The sequence below is a fragment of the Mizuhopecten yessoensis genome, unplaced genomic scaffold (assembly GCF_002113885.1).
Source record: "Mizuhopecten yessoensis strain PY_sf001 unplaced genomic scaffold, ASM211388v2 scaffold10713, whole genome shotgun sequence".
NCBI classification, from domain to species: domain Eukaryota; kingdom Metazoa; phylum Mollusca; class Bivalvia; order Pectinida; family Pectinidae; genus Mizuhopecten; species Mizuhopecten yessoensis.
This window is the reverse complement of record NW_018408684.1, coordinates 248,206-262,941: the sequence shown is the minus strand read 5'-3', so window position 1 is coordinate 262,941 and position 14,736 is coordinate 248,206. Positions and strand designations below refer to the sequence as shown.

General features: G+C 35.9%; 2 protein-coding genes and 1 long non-coding RNA gene across 6 annotated transcripts in view; 2 read left to right on the top strand and 1 right to left on the bottom strand.

The window, feature by feature from the left end:
• The window catches only part of LOC110461984, a 50,142-nt gene that overhangs the window by 8,439 nt on the left and 26,967 nt on the right, over positions 1 to 14,736 (top strand). The window lies entirely within an intron of this gene.
• On the top strand, positions 94 to 3,116 carry LOC110461983. Of its 2 annotated transcripts, none has more exons than XM_021515741.1 (2): positions 94 to 2,032; positions 2,845 to 3,116. In XM_021515741.1, the coding sequence occupies exons 1-2, from the start codon at positions 1,210 to 1,212 to the stop codon at positions 2,943 to 2,945; spliced, it is 924 nt and encodes a 307-aa protein (XP_021371416.1). In that variant the 5' UTR covers positions 94 to 1,209; the 3' UTR covers positions 2,946 to 3,116. The 2 variants fall into 2 exon arrangements, with proteins under 2 accessions (XP_021371416.1, XP_021371417.1); XM_021515742.1 differs by having other exon boundaries at positions 94 to 2,052; positions 2,866 to 3,116.
• The window catches only part of LOC110461982, a 75,814-nt gene continuing 75,707 nt past the window's right edge, over positions 14,630 to 14,736 (bottom strand). For all 3 annotated transcript variants that reach the window (XM_021515739.1, XM_021515737.1, XM_021515740.1), the window contains exon 30: positions 14,630 to 14,729. The gene's annotated coding sequence lies outside the window, so the exon portion shown is untranslated. The remainder of the gene's footprint in view (positions 14,730 to 14,736) is intronic.

Here is a 14,736-nt window from a genome sequence, read left to right as displayed (position 1 = left end):
ATTAATGAAATCCTTCTGTCAGTATTTCAGCTTAAGTTGAAAATATAATATGTTAACGGAAGACGCACGACGCACGACGACGGACGAAGACGAATAGCAATAGTTCACTTGAGCTAAAGCTCAGGTGACCTAAACATTCTTAGACTCGTTTCATAAATCTCATATGAAAACTCATGTTAGCTCCTATATGTATCACTCGAGTGGCTACGATTCATAAATGTGTGCATTCCGTTTGTATGGAGAATATGTGTACTGGTATTTAAGGAACAAACGACCTATCATGTAATGGTATTACAATGACAAACTGTCGTGTTGTGTAGCTGCACAGCAATTCTAAGTTATAGAAACATCGTACGGTGAACATGACATCGTGTAGTTATATGTTGTTGGTGTACAGCTTAATTCGTATTTGGGTATCGCTTACTACACGTACAGTGATCAAATCTTGAGTGTATGGAAGGGAAAAGGGGAGGAGAATAGATTTGCTTTACACTTATATATTATGCATATGTACATTGTGATAATACTTAAGATATTTCTTTTCTTAAAATGATGAATTGCGCTGTAACTCCAACAGAAATGAGGTATGAAAACAAGTTTTTTAGAGTAACACATTTTAGTTTTCTGGGTTTAATCATACAGTAGGACTGCGCGCTTCAATGGAATTCCGGTTTCCTTATACATTAGGACTGCGCGCTTCAATGGAATTCCGTTTTACTTATACATAAGGACTATGCGCTTCAATAGAATTCCGGTTTCCTTATACATACATGTAAGGACTGCGCGCTTCAATGGAATTCCGACTTCTTTATGCATTAGGACTGCGCGCTTCAATGGAATTCCAGATTCCTTATACATTAGGACTGCGCGCTTCAATGGAATTCTGGTTTCCTTATACATTAGGACTGCGCGCTTCAATAAAATTCCGGTTTCCTTATAAATTAGGACTGCGCGCTTCAATGGAATTCCGTTTTACTTATACATTAGGACTGTGCGCTTCAATAGAATTCCGGTTTCCTTGTACATACATGTAAGGACTGCGCGCTTCAATGGAGAATTCCGGTTTCCTTATACATTAGGACTGCGCGCTCCAATGGAATTCCAGATTCCTTATACATTAGGACTGCGCGCTTCAATGGAATTCCGTTTTACTTATACATAAGGACTGTGCGCTTCAATAGAATTCCGGTTTCCTTATACATACATGTAATGACTGCGCGCTTCAATGGAATTCCGACTTCCTTATGCATTAGGACAGCGCGCTTCAATGGAATTCCAGATTCCTTATACATAAGGACTGCGCGCTTCAATGGAATTCCGGTTTCCTTATACATTAGGACTGCGCGCTTCAATAAAATTCCGGTTTCCTTATACATTAGGACTGCGCGCTTCAATGGAATTCCGGTTTACTTATACATAAGGATTGTGCGGTTCAATAGAATTCCGGTTTCCTTATACATACATGTAAGGACTGCGCGCTTCAATGGAATTCCGACTTCCTTATGCATTAGGACTGCGCGCTTCAATGGAATTCCAGGTTCCTTATACATTAGGACTGCGCGCTTCAATGGAATTCCGGTTACCTTATACATTAGGACTGCGCGCTTCAATGGAACTCCGGTTTCCTTATACATTAGGACTGCGCGCCTCAATGGAATTCCGTTTTACTTATACATAAGGACTGTGCGCTTCAATAGAATTCCGGTTTCCTTATACATACATGTAAGGACTGCTCGCTTCAATGGAATTCCGACTTCCTTATGCATTAGGACAGCGCGCTTCAATGGAATTCCAGATTCCTTATACATAAGGACTGCGCGCTTCAATGGAATTCCGGTTTCCTTATACATTCGGACTGCGCGCTTCAATGGAATTCCGTTTTACTTATACATTAGGACTGGGCGCTTCAATAGAATTCCGGTTTCCTTATACATACATGTAAGGACTGCGCGCTTCAATGGAAATCCGACTTCCTTATGCATTAGGACTGCGCGCTTCAATGGAACTCCGGTTTCCTTATACATTAGGAGGACTGCGCGCTTCAATGGAATTGGGGCACTCAGCTATATTACTATCATAATACACCTAAGTTTGGCCTGTTTTCAATAGAAATTTAATAACTAATTTCTAATATAAAAATTACCCCTTAAAAAAATTGTGAATATGTAATAATATTACATAACATCTATAATTAGATATTACAGTTTTAGACATTACTATAAAAAATAAAATAATTATATATGTCCTAACCCAATACCGAGCCGGAGCAATGTAGCCAAAGAGTTACAGCCAGCTCGAGTTTACGGGTGGCGACACCAAATTGTCCCATAGTTACCTAATGTCGCACTGGAGCAATATAGCCAAAGAGTTACAGCCAGTCCGCAAAAGGTAACATTTTAAATTTAATTGTAACACGTAAGATGCTTTTCTTCATCCGGTTTGGTATAGCAAGGTATACATAGGAGTAGTCTCGGTAACAACAAAGTTTGTACGACTACGGATAGTATACTCGCACTCAACTCAGTATTGCAGCTAAGTCTGCAGAACTGAACAACAGAGGCAATCAGTCACTATTTGTAGCAAACAGGACTTTGTCTCCACAGCTACAAATCCCAGCTGCCAACTGAGTTGAAGAATAGTTTCAACAATAAAAAGTCTATATGCTGAGTTCGCCCCAAAATGCCAATATGATGTTTTTTATGTACTTGATGTATTTCTGTATACAATTATACTTGTGCATGATTATGGATGTTTTCTGATATGTATGTACGGTAGGATATTAATTAAATGTGTGTACAAAATCTATCTTGCTGTTATTTGTTAATTTAAACATACATGTGAGGGCTGCGCGCTTCAATGGAATTCCGGTTTCCTTATACATTAGGACTGCGCGCATCAATGGAACTCCGGTTTCCTTATACATGAGGACTGCGCGCTTCAATTGAATTCCGGTTTCCTTATGCATTAGGACTGCGCGCTTCAATGGAACTCCGGTTTACTTATACATTAGGACTGCGCGCTTCAATGGAAATCCGGTTTCCTTATACATTAGGACTGCGCGTTTCAATGGAATTCCGGTTAACTTATGCATTAGGACTGCGCGCTTCAATGGAATTCTGGCATCCTTATACATAAGGACTGCGCGCTTCAATGGAATTCCGGTTTCCTTATACACTAGGACTGCGCGCTTCAATGGAATTCGATTTCCTTATACATTAGGACTGCGCACTTCAATGGAACTCCGGTTTACTTATACATTAGGACTGCGCTCTTCAATTGAATTCCGGTTTACTTATGCATTAGGACTGCGCGCTTCAATGGAATTCTGGCATCCTTATACATAAGGACTGCGCGCTTCAATGGAATTCATTAGGACTGCGCGCTTCAATGGAATTCCGGTTTCCTTATACATACATGTACGGGCTGCGCGCTTCAATGGAATTCCGGTTTCCTTATACACTAGGACTGCGCGCTTCAATGGAATTCAGGTTTCCTTATACATTAGAACTGTGCGCTTCAATGGAGCTCCGGTGTACTTATACATTAGGACTGTGCGCTTCAATAGAATTCCGGTTTCCTTATACATACATGTACGGACTGCGCGCTTCAATGGAATTCCGGTTTCCTTATACATACATGTACGGGCTGCGCGCTTCAATGGAATTCCGGTTTCCTTGTACATTAGGACAGCGCACTTCAATGGAACTCCGGTTTACTTATACATTAGGACTGTGCGCTTCAATATAATTCCGGTTTCCTTATACATACATGCACGGGCTGCGCGCTTCAATGGAATTCCGGTTTCCTTGTACATTAGGACTGCGCGCTTCAATCGAGGCCAACAATTAAAGAGTGATAAACATAACTTAGACAACTTGTTTCACAATTGTTGAAATAGATAAAGTTTATACCATATAAATAATAATATATCATAATATTACACTAATACAGCTATACACGTAACAGACCAAACACCACAAAATAAAGAGAAATTGATCTTTTATATGAGTAAATCAGATATTTTTATAAAACATGCATCACTCGCTCTCTCTCGTCCTTGTACCAAATATAGACGTATAGAAGTAGCCATTACTACAAACATACTCAGATCCGATACACCTTTAAGGTTGTAATTAGATCGCCGTATAGCGACAAGTTTGGGATTCCCTCTGAAATTTATTTCATTACTAGCAATTATTTGTTTATTATAGTTTTCAAGCGTTTCCAATCTTACTAAGGCGGACTTTTTAGACAGGTTTAAAAATTCTTGTACTCAGTATGCATGAGTTTTGACATATGGTTAATATCACAATTAGGAATTCTCAAGATCTGGACTGTAATGGTTAGTTGACGTCATTCTGTGGTTGGATTTAATCTGTTCAGATATGGGTCATATGCCAATGCGTAAATGCTAATCTGACACACATTTGATGGTGACGTAAAGACACCATCGTCAAGGATAATTACCTTACACTCACAAACGAGACGAATGTTTGATATAAATGTCCAGTAATTTAAGTCTAGACACACGCAACTAATTGTTGTACTTTAGCAGCAGTTCACTCTATTTCTTACAGTGTTCTATATCGGAACGACTCGGTTGTCATCATCAGAAGTTTGTTCACTTGTATATGGCAAGCCAACTTAACATTTATTCAAGGAGCAATGTCGATCCTGTATTTCATCGAATTATATAAGATATCTTATATATTATATAAGATATCTCATATAGTATATAAGATATCTTATATACGATATAAGATATCTTATATACTATATGAGATATCTTTTATAATATATAAGATATCTTATATCCTATATGAGATATCTCATATAGAAATTAAATGAGAAATCTTATATAAGAATATAAGATATCATATATACTATATAAGATATCTTATATCGCATATAAGATATCTCATTTAATTTTCTATATAAGATATCTCATATAATATATAACATATCTCATATAGCTATATAAGATATCTTATATAATTGAAATCTCGTTGCTATATAAGATATCTGATATAGAATGAGATTTCGTGGCATTAAAAACCAGAAACTAATTTTTCCCTCGAGAATCATTCGGAGCACATTCAGGATTGCATTGGGCGCAATGGCGGAGAGGGATGGTACGGATGCTGTATTTACCCTAGGCCTAGCTCGCCTTGTCTCTCTTATAGCGGCCAAAGCAGAGGCTGCCATTTCCCGCACTCTTGAAGTGGGCTCAGACATAATGGCGGCGACAGGAACACGTGTTGTTACAACAAGCCTACTGTCCCTACGTAGATCCTCGAGATATTCCGGACGGGGAGACTTCATTTTCGACATTTTGTTAAAATCTCGTTCCTATATAAGATATCTTATTTAGTAACGAGACTTTAATTATATAAGATATCTTATATAGCTATATGAGATATCTTATATATTATATAAGATATCTTATATAGAAAATTAAATGAGATATCTTATATACGATATAAGATATCTTATATATCATATAAGATATCTTATATAGCATCTCATTTAATTTCTATATAAGATATCTCATATAGTATATAAGATATCTTATATATTATATAAGATATCTCATATACTATATAAGATATCTCATATACTTTATGAGATATCTTATATACGATATAAGATATCTTATATATTTTTTTGAAATACAGGATCGACATTGCTCCTTGAATAAATGTTAAGTTGGCTTGCCATACTTGTAGCTGCACATATTGATACAAACAACTGGGATATATTACGTGATGTAAATGAAGGACATTTATGGCGGTATTGTATTAAAAAAATGACATTTTTATTTTTTCTGTAAACAAAACTTCAGTGTAGAGATGTGTACAATAGGAATATATCAAATAATCATACATACATTCGTATAAATCTATATGAGTATATAAAAAGAAGAATTTTTGCATATAGATAGTAATTTTAGTAACAGATTTTTCAATTAAAAAATTTCTTTAATAAAATTGTATATTTCGTTTCTCTGTAATATCGAGACACAATGTTACTGCCTTGCTTTTCGCCTACAAATAGATATTGATATTAATTTATTAATTCATATCATGTGTATATATTACATCTACCGTTTTACGTATCAATAATAGAGCAGACCTTGGGAAGGGGCAGTGTTTTTACGATACGTCATGTAGGCTAAAACTTCGAGTTGCCATAGTCTATTTCAACATCAAATATACCGAACCTTAAATTGAAAATGACATGTATTGAAACCTATCAGTGTTTATATTTATATCAAGAGCAGGCAGTATGTTCAAAGAAGTCTTGCTTAGTTAACAAATAATTTCATATATGATGATATCATCCTAGCGTTGATGATAACACTACATTACCATGTGAAAGATTCTTTCAATAAGCGGTTGTTTTTGTAGGTTCATTAAGAAGAATTTAAACAAAATCACGTCGAAGCAAATTTGTATGCATATATTAATTTGATTAAAGGATTTTAATTCTGTATACATGACATTTAATTTTTGATTTTTTCTAAATTAACATTTATTCGAAATGTCACACACTTTAAATACAATGGTATATCTGGTTTTGAAAACAAACTAACACATTACATCAATTCCATTTTTCTTCCATTGTTTACGTTTATAAAATAAGTATGAATCAGCTCGGGGAAGACTCGAGATGATAATGAATCTAGTGTTTACAGCTAGCTGGTGTAAGGTCACGTCTGTCAGAATCAGGGATACTTTAGTAAACAGGTTCAAGGCCTTACCACCCAAAGCTGTATCGGCTGTTAACACACTCAACTCGTGTGTTTAGTGTTTTGGTTTGGATTCACGTGCGAGATAAATGAAAACCTGATATATTTACAGGGTTTTTGTTAAGTTTTCTTCAAGTGACAGCAAGCGCGCGGAAGACATCATTCTAGCGACCACAAATCAATGTTCACGATACAGTGAGTTTGCGTGTTTAAACCCCACAATCTCAACTCGGGCCGCAAATTCCATACTGCAAACGTTTTTTATTTTTGAAGTAATTCTGCGCGAAATCCTACAATCTTCGTATCGTTTTGGTATAACCGTTGCAATACAATTAAGAGACCACGTTCAATAAACAAATACGTTAAGGCTATCTTGTAGGTGATATTCACTGTAACTTCGTGACTATTCATTATCTATAATATTGCACACCCATACAGCATACAATGTTTATGTTGGTTAACAGTTCTGCCGTTCAACAACAATATTCAGCCGAACTTTGAATGAAAAATAAAATTTAGAAAAAAGTCATAATTTCTCCAAATTTTTTAAATGTTCTTGCGGAAACCTGGATTATTTTCCCCAATTAAATATATTTCAGACTTGTTGTTAAAGCCTACTATAAGCACCAGTAGTTTCCCATGTTCCAAACACTATTTTTACGGTAAAGGTGTTTAGACATGCCATAACACAATACTAACAAGAGATCCCAGAGGGATCTTGGCGCCCACCTTTGTACCATCTTCATTAGTTCTTTGTCAGTTCGATCTTTTCTCTTCTTTCCTCTAATCTGTTTGATCGTGTCATGTTAACAGCACATTGAGGTAACTTTTGATCTAAACTTAATACTGATGTGTGTGAAAGCCAACCTTCAAAGTGGGTTTGTCATTTCACATATTTACTAGTACAGTACTTAATGTGAAAGAAATAGAATTTATCATTGCAATATGAGAAAGATCTGTTTAGTTCTTCTTTTAATCCATTTTGTTTTTATGATCAGTCTCAAAATATAACATGCACAACGAGGGATCAAGGGGAACCCACATTTAAAATTTGAGAAAGATCCCTCCCGTACTTCCCGAGAAATAGCGATAACAAACTTTCAATATCAAAAACAAAGATGGCTGCCTGTCGGCCATGTTGTTTATACGATCAGTCTCTAAAATTGCCCTGCACAGCTAGGACCAAGGGGAACATACATATAAAATTTGAGAAAGATCCCTCTAGCACTTCTTGAGAAATAGAGATAACAAACTTTCACTATCAAAATCCAAGATGGCTGCCTGTCGGCCATGTTGTTTAACCGATCAGTCTCAAAAGTTGCCCTGCACATGTACAGCTGTGGACCAAGGGGAACCTACATATAAAATTTGAGATCCCTCTGGTACTTCTTGAGAAATACCGATAACAAGAATTGTTTAGGTAAGGACAATGGACCACGGACGCAGGGTGATCAGATGAAGGTGGGCTAAAAAGATCACCGACACCAACCACAGTGTAAACATTCATCATTTATTAAACACATGTTAGTAAAAACAGAACAAATTGTCATCAATATAATAACATCAAACAATGAAGCTCATTGCATCAAATGGAAGACATTTTTTTAATGTTACTATGAAAACGATAGCAAGAATTAAAATATATGAATTGAAGATAATGAATCAAAATCGGTTCACATATGTGCAGAGATATATCGCTGTTCTCAAACGAGCACTTTATACAATCAAAATTAATTTGGAAATTTTATATAAGCAACATTTTTACCGAGTGTCGTTTTGCTATTTCGCAAAGTTAACCTGCTAAATACTGTGCGGGTTTTTATATTGAGGGCAATACTTTGCAATTTTGCTACTCAAACTTATTTGATTGATTTCAATTTTATAAAAATAAAATTGTAAAGCGCCCACAGTCCTTGAAACCTAACGATATGAAGGCAACATATTTGTGGTGTACATTTCGTTATACTTTTACTAGGTCGTAAAAACAACAAAAAACAATCCTATACCAAAAGATCAGCGCTATACAGCACATACGCTACTAACGAGTTAAATAAGAAACATTCTTAAACATGTGTAATAAACAGAACAGCCATCCGTAGTTTCCTAATTGACGTCTTGAGCAAGTGTTATGTAATAAGATAACACAAACATTTGAATGTAAAATAATAAGATTTGACTTCTTCTTATGTATCATCAGAGATTATAATGGAAAATAAATCTTTGTAAAACTTTGTATTCCGTTAACATTATATAAATCTTGTAAATAGTATAATACAAAATATACTGTGATGGTACATTCAATTTCTAGTGAAAAGCAGTTATGTTTCACGAGTGAGGTGAATATTTTGAAATTTTTGACGAATAAAAAATATGAAAAATATTTAACCAAAGAGGGAAATACAACTGTTATTCGCTAAAAAAAAATTCAATAATATTTTGTTCATCTCTTACAAAAACATTTGGCTGACGTTAAAAAGAGACAGTAATATCGTAATTTTATTGTCTTTGCATGAGTGAAACACCAACATTTTTCCTTTACATGAAACTTATTCCCAGATATTTTATTTGGACATCATACTGGATAATCTTTCCAAGAATTTGGATGGTGCTGTACATATCAATTCTTGCACAAATCCTGTCTTTAAACATATGTGTAAAAGTTCATAGACTACTGCTACACTAGTACTGTATGTAAAGGCTTACAAGTTCTTACCAATAAACGTATATGAAGCATGTGTTTCTATAGTTAATGCTGTACATACATAAGTGTACATGTATTAATTTTCGTACGAACCCTTTCTTTGACACCAAGCGAGATGTTCAATTAAATCAAATACCTATTATATTGATTAGGTACGGTAAACACACATACATTAGCGCAATCATATTAAAAAGCTCAATATCAAACTATTAGGACAATCGCAAATCCTTCTTTGAGCAAATAAACAGCACTCCAGTTAGTTAATTTTCAAATTGTATAAAGACATGAAGTTTACCAAGTGACTTTTGCAATTTGAAAATTGACTAACGAAAGTTAGATAAACGGGATAATCAACTGTTTCAAGTCTTGGACCCTTTCCCTCCCTCAATGCTCAGATATTATATCTATAAATTGTATGTTTTTCTTAGGAATTCATTATTTCCGTTTCAATCCGAAAGCAATTGCCATAAACCATGACATCACCATTGTCACTTGACGTCATTATTAGCAGATTGACCAATGAAATAACGTTCATGGTGTTATGGCCACAAGTGGGTAATCAAAACGTTTTAACCAATGCCTGCCAGGTTTACACAATGAGTGGAGAGTGATGAGATCGACCTATAGTGGTTGTGGGAGAAATGAATATTCCATATCATAATTACCACTTAGTATTTTGAAATGATAATATGTTTTGGTAAAGCTTAATATGTACATGTAGTATACTTCCATTTCTTATTTTTTTACCCTAGCAACCACAGATGTCATTTTTTATTATCATTTTGTTCCTGAAGGTATCTCACCAGCTATGTATTCAAACACACACACAAAACTACAGACATATAACACTGAATTTGACACAGACAATAATACTTTCACAAAGGGCTGCCTTGAAACCAGTAATATCTATACAATTTTTAAGACCCTGTTAATAGGTCTGACACAAGGTGCCCCAATCACCGGAGGTCAAACACGCACTTGTCAGCACATACGGAGGTTCAAACAAACCCCACAGCCAAATAGAAGTACGTCAAGTTATGAAAATATCATATATCACTTCAATTATTCAGTGAACAATTGCAATATTTTATACAGATCTGTTTTAGATCATTTTGTGTAAAAAAATAAAAATTAATATATTTTCGCACAATGTCTTCACATTATGCTACTTTTATGATTGATCTAAGCCAAGTTTAAATTTACGCTCCACTTAAGTTTTAAAATGTCGTTATAATATTATTTAACATTATATACAATAACAGTAGTAAATACATATCAATGTTAAGATATTTGGACAAAAACTTTTAAAACGGGAGTAAAAAATATGCATAATATTTTTAAATGAACACATGGACCTTAATAGTTACTTGAGCATAACATGAATAATATATAAACTGCTGAGTGTCCCAAAACGAAGGGAATAATGAACAAAATATTATTTGCATGGAAGTTCAATTTAACTCAATTATAACACAGAAATATGTACTTGAATGTATGGCTTAAACTCCTCCATTTAGTGGTAGTCCTTTCTTGAGTGTAAATGGTAATCCATGTTTTCTTTGCCCTTTCATGGGTAGTCCTTTTTGTGTCCCCTGTAAGGTGAGGCGACATATATATCATATATATAGGTATTACTTTGTCGGCGGCGTCTGTTGCGATGTCCCTTGTTTCCGTGAGACAACTTGAGTTTCCCTGGATTGATTGAATTCAAACTTTGTACACATATTGCATACTAATATATCTGGGACAAGTTCGCATCTCAGAAGTTTACGTGCATTTTTAGTGGAGTAATGCCCCTTTTATTGCCAAATAAGGGCATTGTGTAGTAAATGCAAGAACTTTTTTTATTTTTAAATCAATTCTTTTCAAATTTTGTAGTTATGCTAGAAACAATAATGTTCAACATATATTAGGTTTTTTATTTCTGTCAAGTTTCAACTTTTCTTACTAAAAGCACTGAGCAGGCGACACATCCACTCCTGTGGAATTCTTGTTTTAGTGTAAATAATATTCCTCTTAATTATATAATCTGAGGACAATTTTATAACGTATGAGAGAAATTTCATCAGTAAGTTTTATCAATGTTTTTAGGGTTTTGCACTATGCAACCCTTTATGGTCGACCATGCAGTCCCCTGGGGAATCAACCCCTTCAGCAGTATTTATACTGATCTTCATATAATACCCACAATCCCAGGAGATGTTGCTTTAAGGTTATTCATTCTGTAAACCCTTTTTACCCTAACCTGTCAGGGTTAAGCTACTTTTTTAATAAAGATTCTTATTTCAGCCACAGGTTGGTGATTGCCACCAAGTTTCATTGCAATCTGACAACTGGTTTCAGAAGAAAGGATGATTACTGACAATGAAAATCAGTTCAGGGTCAGAGCCTTATAACTTCATTAACTCTTTCACCCCTATGTAACTTTAGTAGACACTACCATGTATTGATATGGACGAGTCCATTATGGTCTACAGTGGTGAAACGGTTAATGTACTGCAGCAACAAACATTTACAGTAACTAGGTAGTTTTTTTCTAATTATGCAAATATTTTGATTTTGTGGACTTACCGTAAATAGTATATTAACAATGTCTGTTGTATGGCACTGCTTTAGTAAAAACAGACTTGGTAACTTGGTCTTGGTAACTTGGTAACTTGGTTACTTGATAACTTGGTAACTTGGTTACTTGGTAACTTGGTAACTTGGTAACTACATCAAAGTAATGGTGATGAAACATTACCATTTTGATAGCTTGAGTGTCAATGCAGTCAGACATCCAAGACAGAAAGAATAAACAATAACAAGACGATTCGGCGAATTATAGTCCCCCACGGAATGTTAAATGCACAGATGATACATTCGTGCAGGGACTAATTCTATATATGAATGTTTGACAGACCCACCATAATCAATAAGGAATAGTGTCAGTGCTACTATTGCAAATAAATCTGGTGGATGTTTACTGGTTAGTGGTACCGTTTTACTATTAAATTGCATCTGGTGACACTATGCATATGTATGCTTCTTCTTCAAGTGAAAACATGCCCCAAGCAATAAGTTCCAGTAACTAGTACTGTAGGAGATAGAGCCTAGACAAACTTTTTCTTTGATGCAGGTTAAAGGTCAAAAACAGAGATATACGTCACACCGCCTCACCAAGATGAACCCATACTCCAAGTATGAAGTTCCAGTGACTAGTGTTGGAGATAGAGCCAGGACAAACTTTTTCTTTGATAAAGGTCAAACGTCAAAATGTAGGTCACTAAGTCAGAGTGACCTACTTTTAATACAAGAAACATTGCCTCACCAAGATGAACCCATACCCCAAGTATGAAGCTCCAATGACTAGTAGTAAGGTTAAAATGTAGGTCAGAGTGACCTACTTTTAATACACGAAACATTGCCTCACCAAGGTGAACCCATACCCCAAGTATGAAGCTCCAGTGACTAGTAGTAAGGTTAAAATGTAGGTCAGAGTGACCTACTTTTGATACATGACACACCGCCTCACCAAGGTAAACTTATACTTATATGAAGGTCCAGTGACTAGAAGTGTAGGAGATAGAGCCCAGACAAACTTTTTGTTTGATGTAGGTCAAAGGTCAAAATGTACATATGTAGGTCAGTGTGACCTTCTTTTAATAATTAAAAGTGTATGCAGTGTGAAGTAATCAAGGACAAAAATGCAAATCAACTAAACATGGGACATCCAGGTACCCTGATTTGAAATGAAAGTGTATACATTGTGAAGGCTCATATCTCACCAGGGATGGTGTACTGCATTGTTAAGGCTCATATCTCACCAGGGATCGTGTACTGCATTGTGTAGGCTCATATCTCACCAGGGGTGGTGTACTGCATTGTGAAGCCTCATATCTCACCAGGGAAGGTGTACTGCATTGCGAAGGCTCATATCTCGCCAGGGATGGTGTACGGCATTGTGAAGGCTCGTATCTCACCAGGGATCGTGTACTGCATTGTGTAGGCTCATATCTCACCATGGATGGTGTACTGCATTGTGTAGGCTCATATCTCACCATGGATGGTGTACTGCATTGTGAAGGCTCATATCTCACCAGGGATGGTGTACTGCAGTGGGACAGAACTGTCATCTTTGTAGTCAAAGTGAGAATGTGTGCATCTCATGCATGACTAAGTAAGAAAAGAGGTGCAACAAAGCTGTTCAATTGAGGCAGATATATGACACTGGTCAATCCAAAACTAATGATGCTTAACCCTTTCACCACTGTGGACCATAATGGTCTCATCCAGAAAACTAAAGTTACATAGGGGTGAAAGGGTTAACACCAAAATGACAGTGAGAGAAGTTAGAACAAAGATGATTTCAATGAAACCTGAACAGGTGAGATCTGTAAATGAGGCTCAAAACTCTTCCCTGAGGGTTGACAGCAGATCACAGAGAGTATACTGTATTAAACAGCAGATCACAGAGAGTATACTGTATTAAACAGCAGATCACTGAGAGTATACTGTATTAAACAGCAGATCACCGAGTATACTGTATTTAACAGCAGATCACCGAGAGTATACTGTATTAAACAGCGGATTGTCAGTCAATATATATGTATGTTCTGACAAAAGGGGAAACAAATTATGGGTGCAAAAAAACATCGATTGAAAACCAGTATCGGTCCTTGAAAAATGTGATCTTAACTCATTCACCCCTGAAATTTCATAATGAACTATTTCAAGCTTTGAATTGGAAGAGTTCAAATGTGCCCTCAGGGGTGAATGGGTTAATGAAGAGAACAGTTTAACACAGTCCTATTCTACATAGTAAGATATGACAAAGGTGTGGATTCATCGTGTATCCATCAGCCCAAAAGGTTTCCCTGAAAAATGTGACAAGTATTGAACATATCGCAGTATAAAACAATTCAACCCAAACATCAGGGTATGTATCGAACATATCGACGTATAAAACAATTCAACCCGAACATCAAGGTAAGTATTGACCCTATCGCAGTATAAAACAATGCAACCGCAACATCAGGGTAAGTACTGAACCTATCGCAGTATAATACAATTCAACCCCAACATCAGGTAAGTATTGAACCTATCGACGTATAGCACAATTCAACCCCAACATCAGGGTAAGTATTGAACCTATCGCAGTATAAAACAATGCAACCGCAACATCAGGGTAAGTATTGAACATATCGCAGTATAAAACAATTCAACCCCAACATCAGGGTAAGTATTGAACCTATCGCAGTATAAAACAATTCAACCCCAACATCAGGGTAAGTATTGAACCTATCGC

Coding starts and splice junctions, on each gene's coding strand:
- LOC110461983 (XM_021515741.1), top strand. CDS start 1,210: ATGACTGCGCGCTTCAATGGAATTCCGACTTCCTTATGCATTAGGACA. Junction 2,033..2,844: donor TTCCTTATACATTAGGAGGA/CTGCGCGCTTCA, acceptor TACATGTGAGGG/CTGCGCGCTTCAATGGAATT.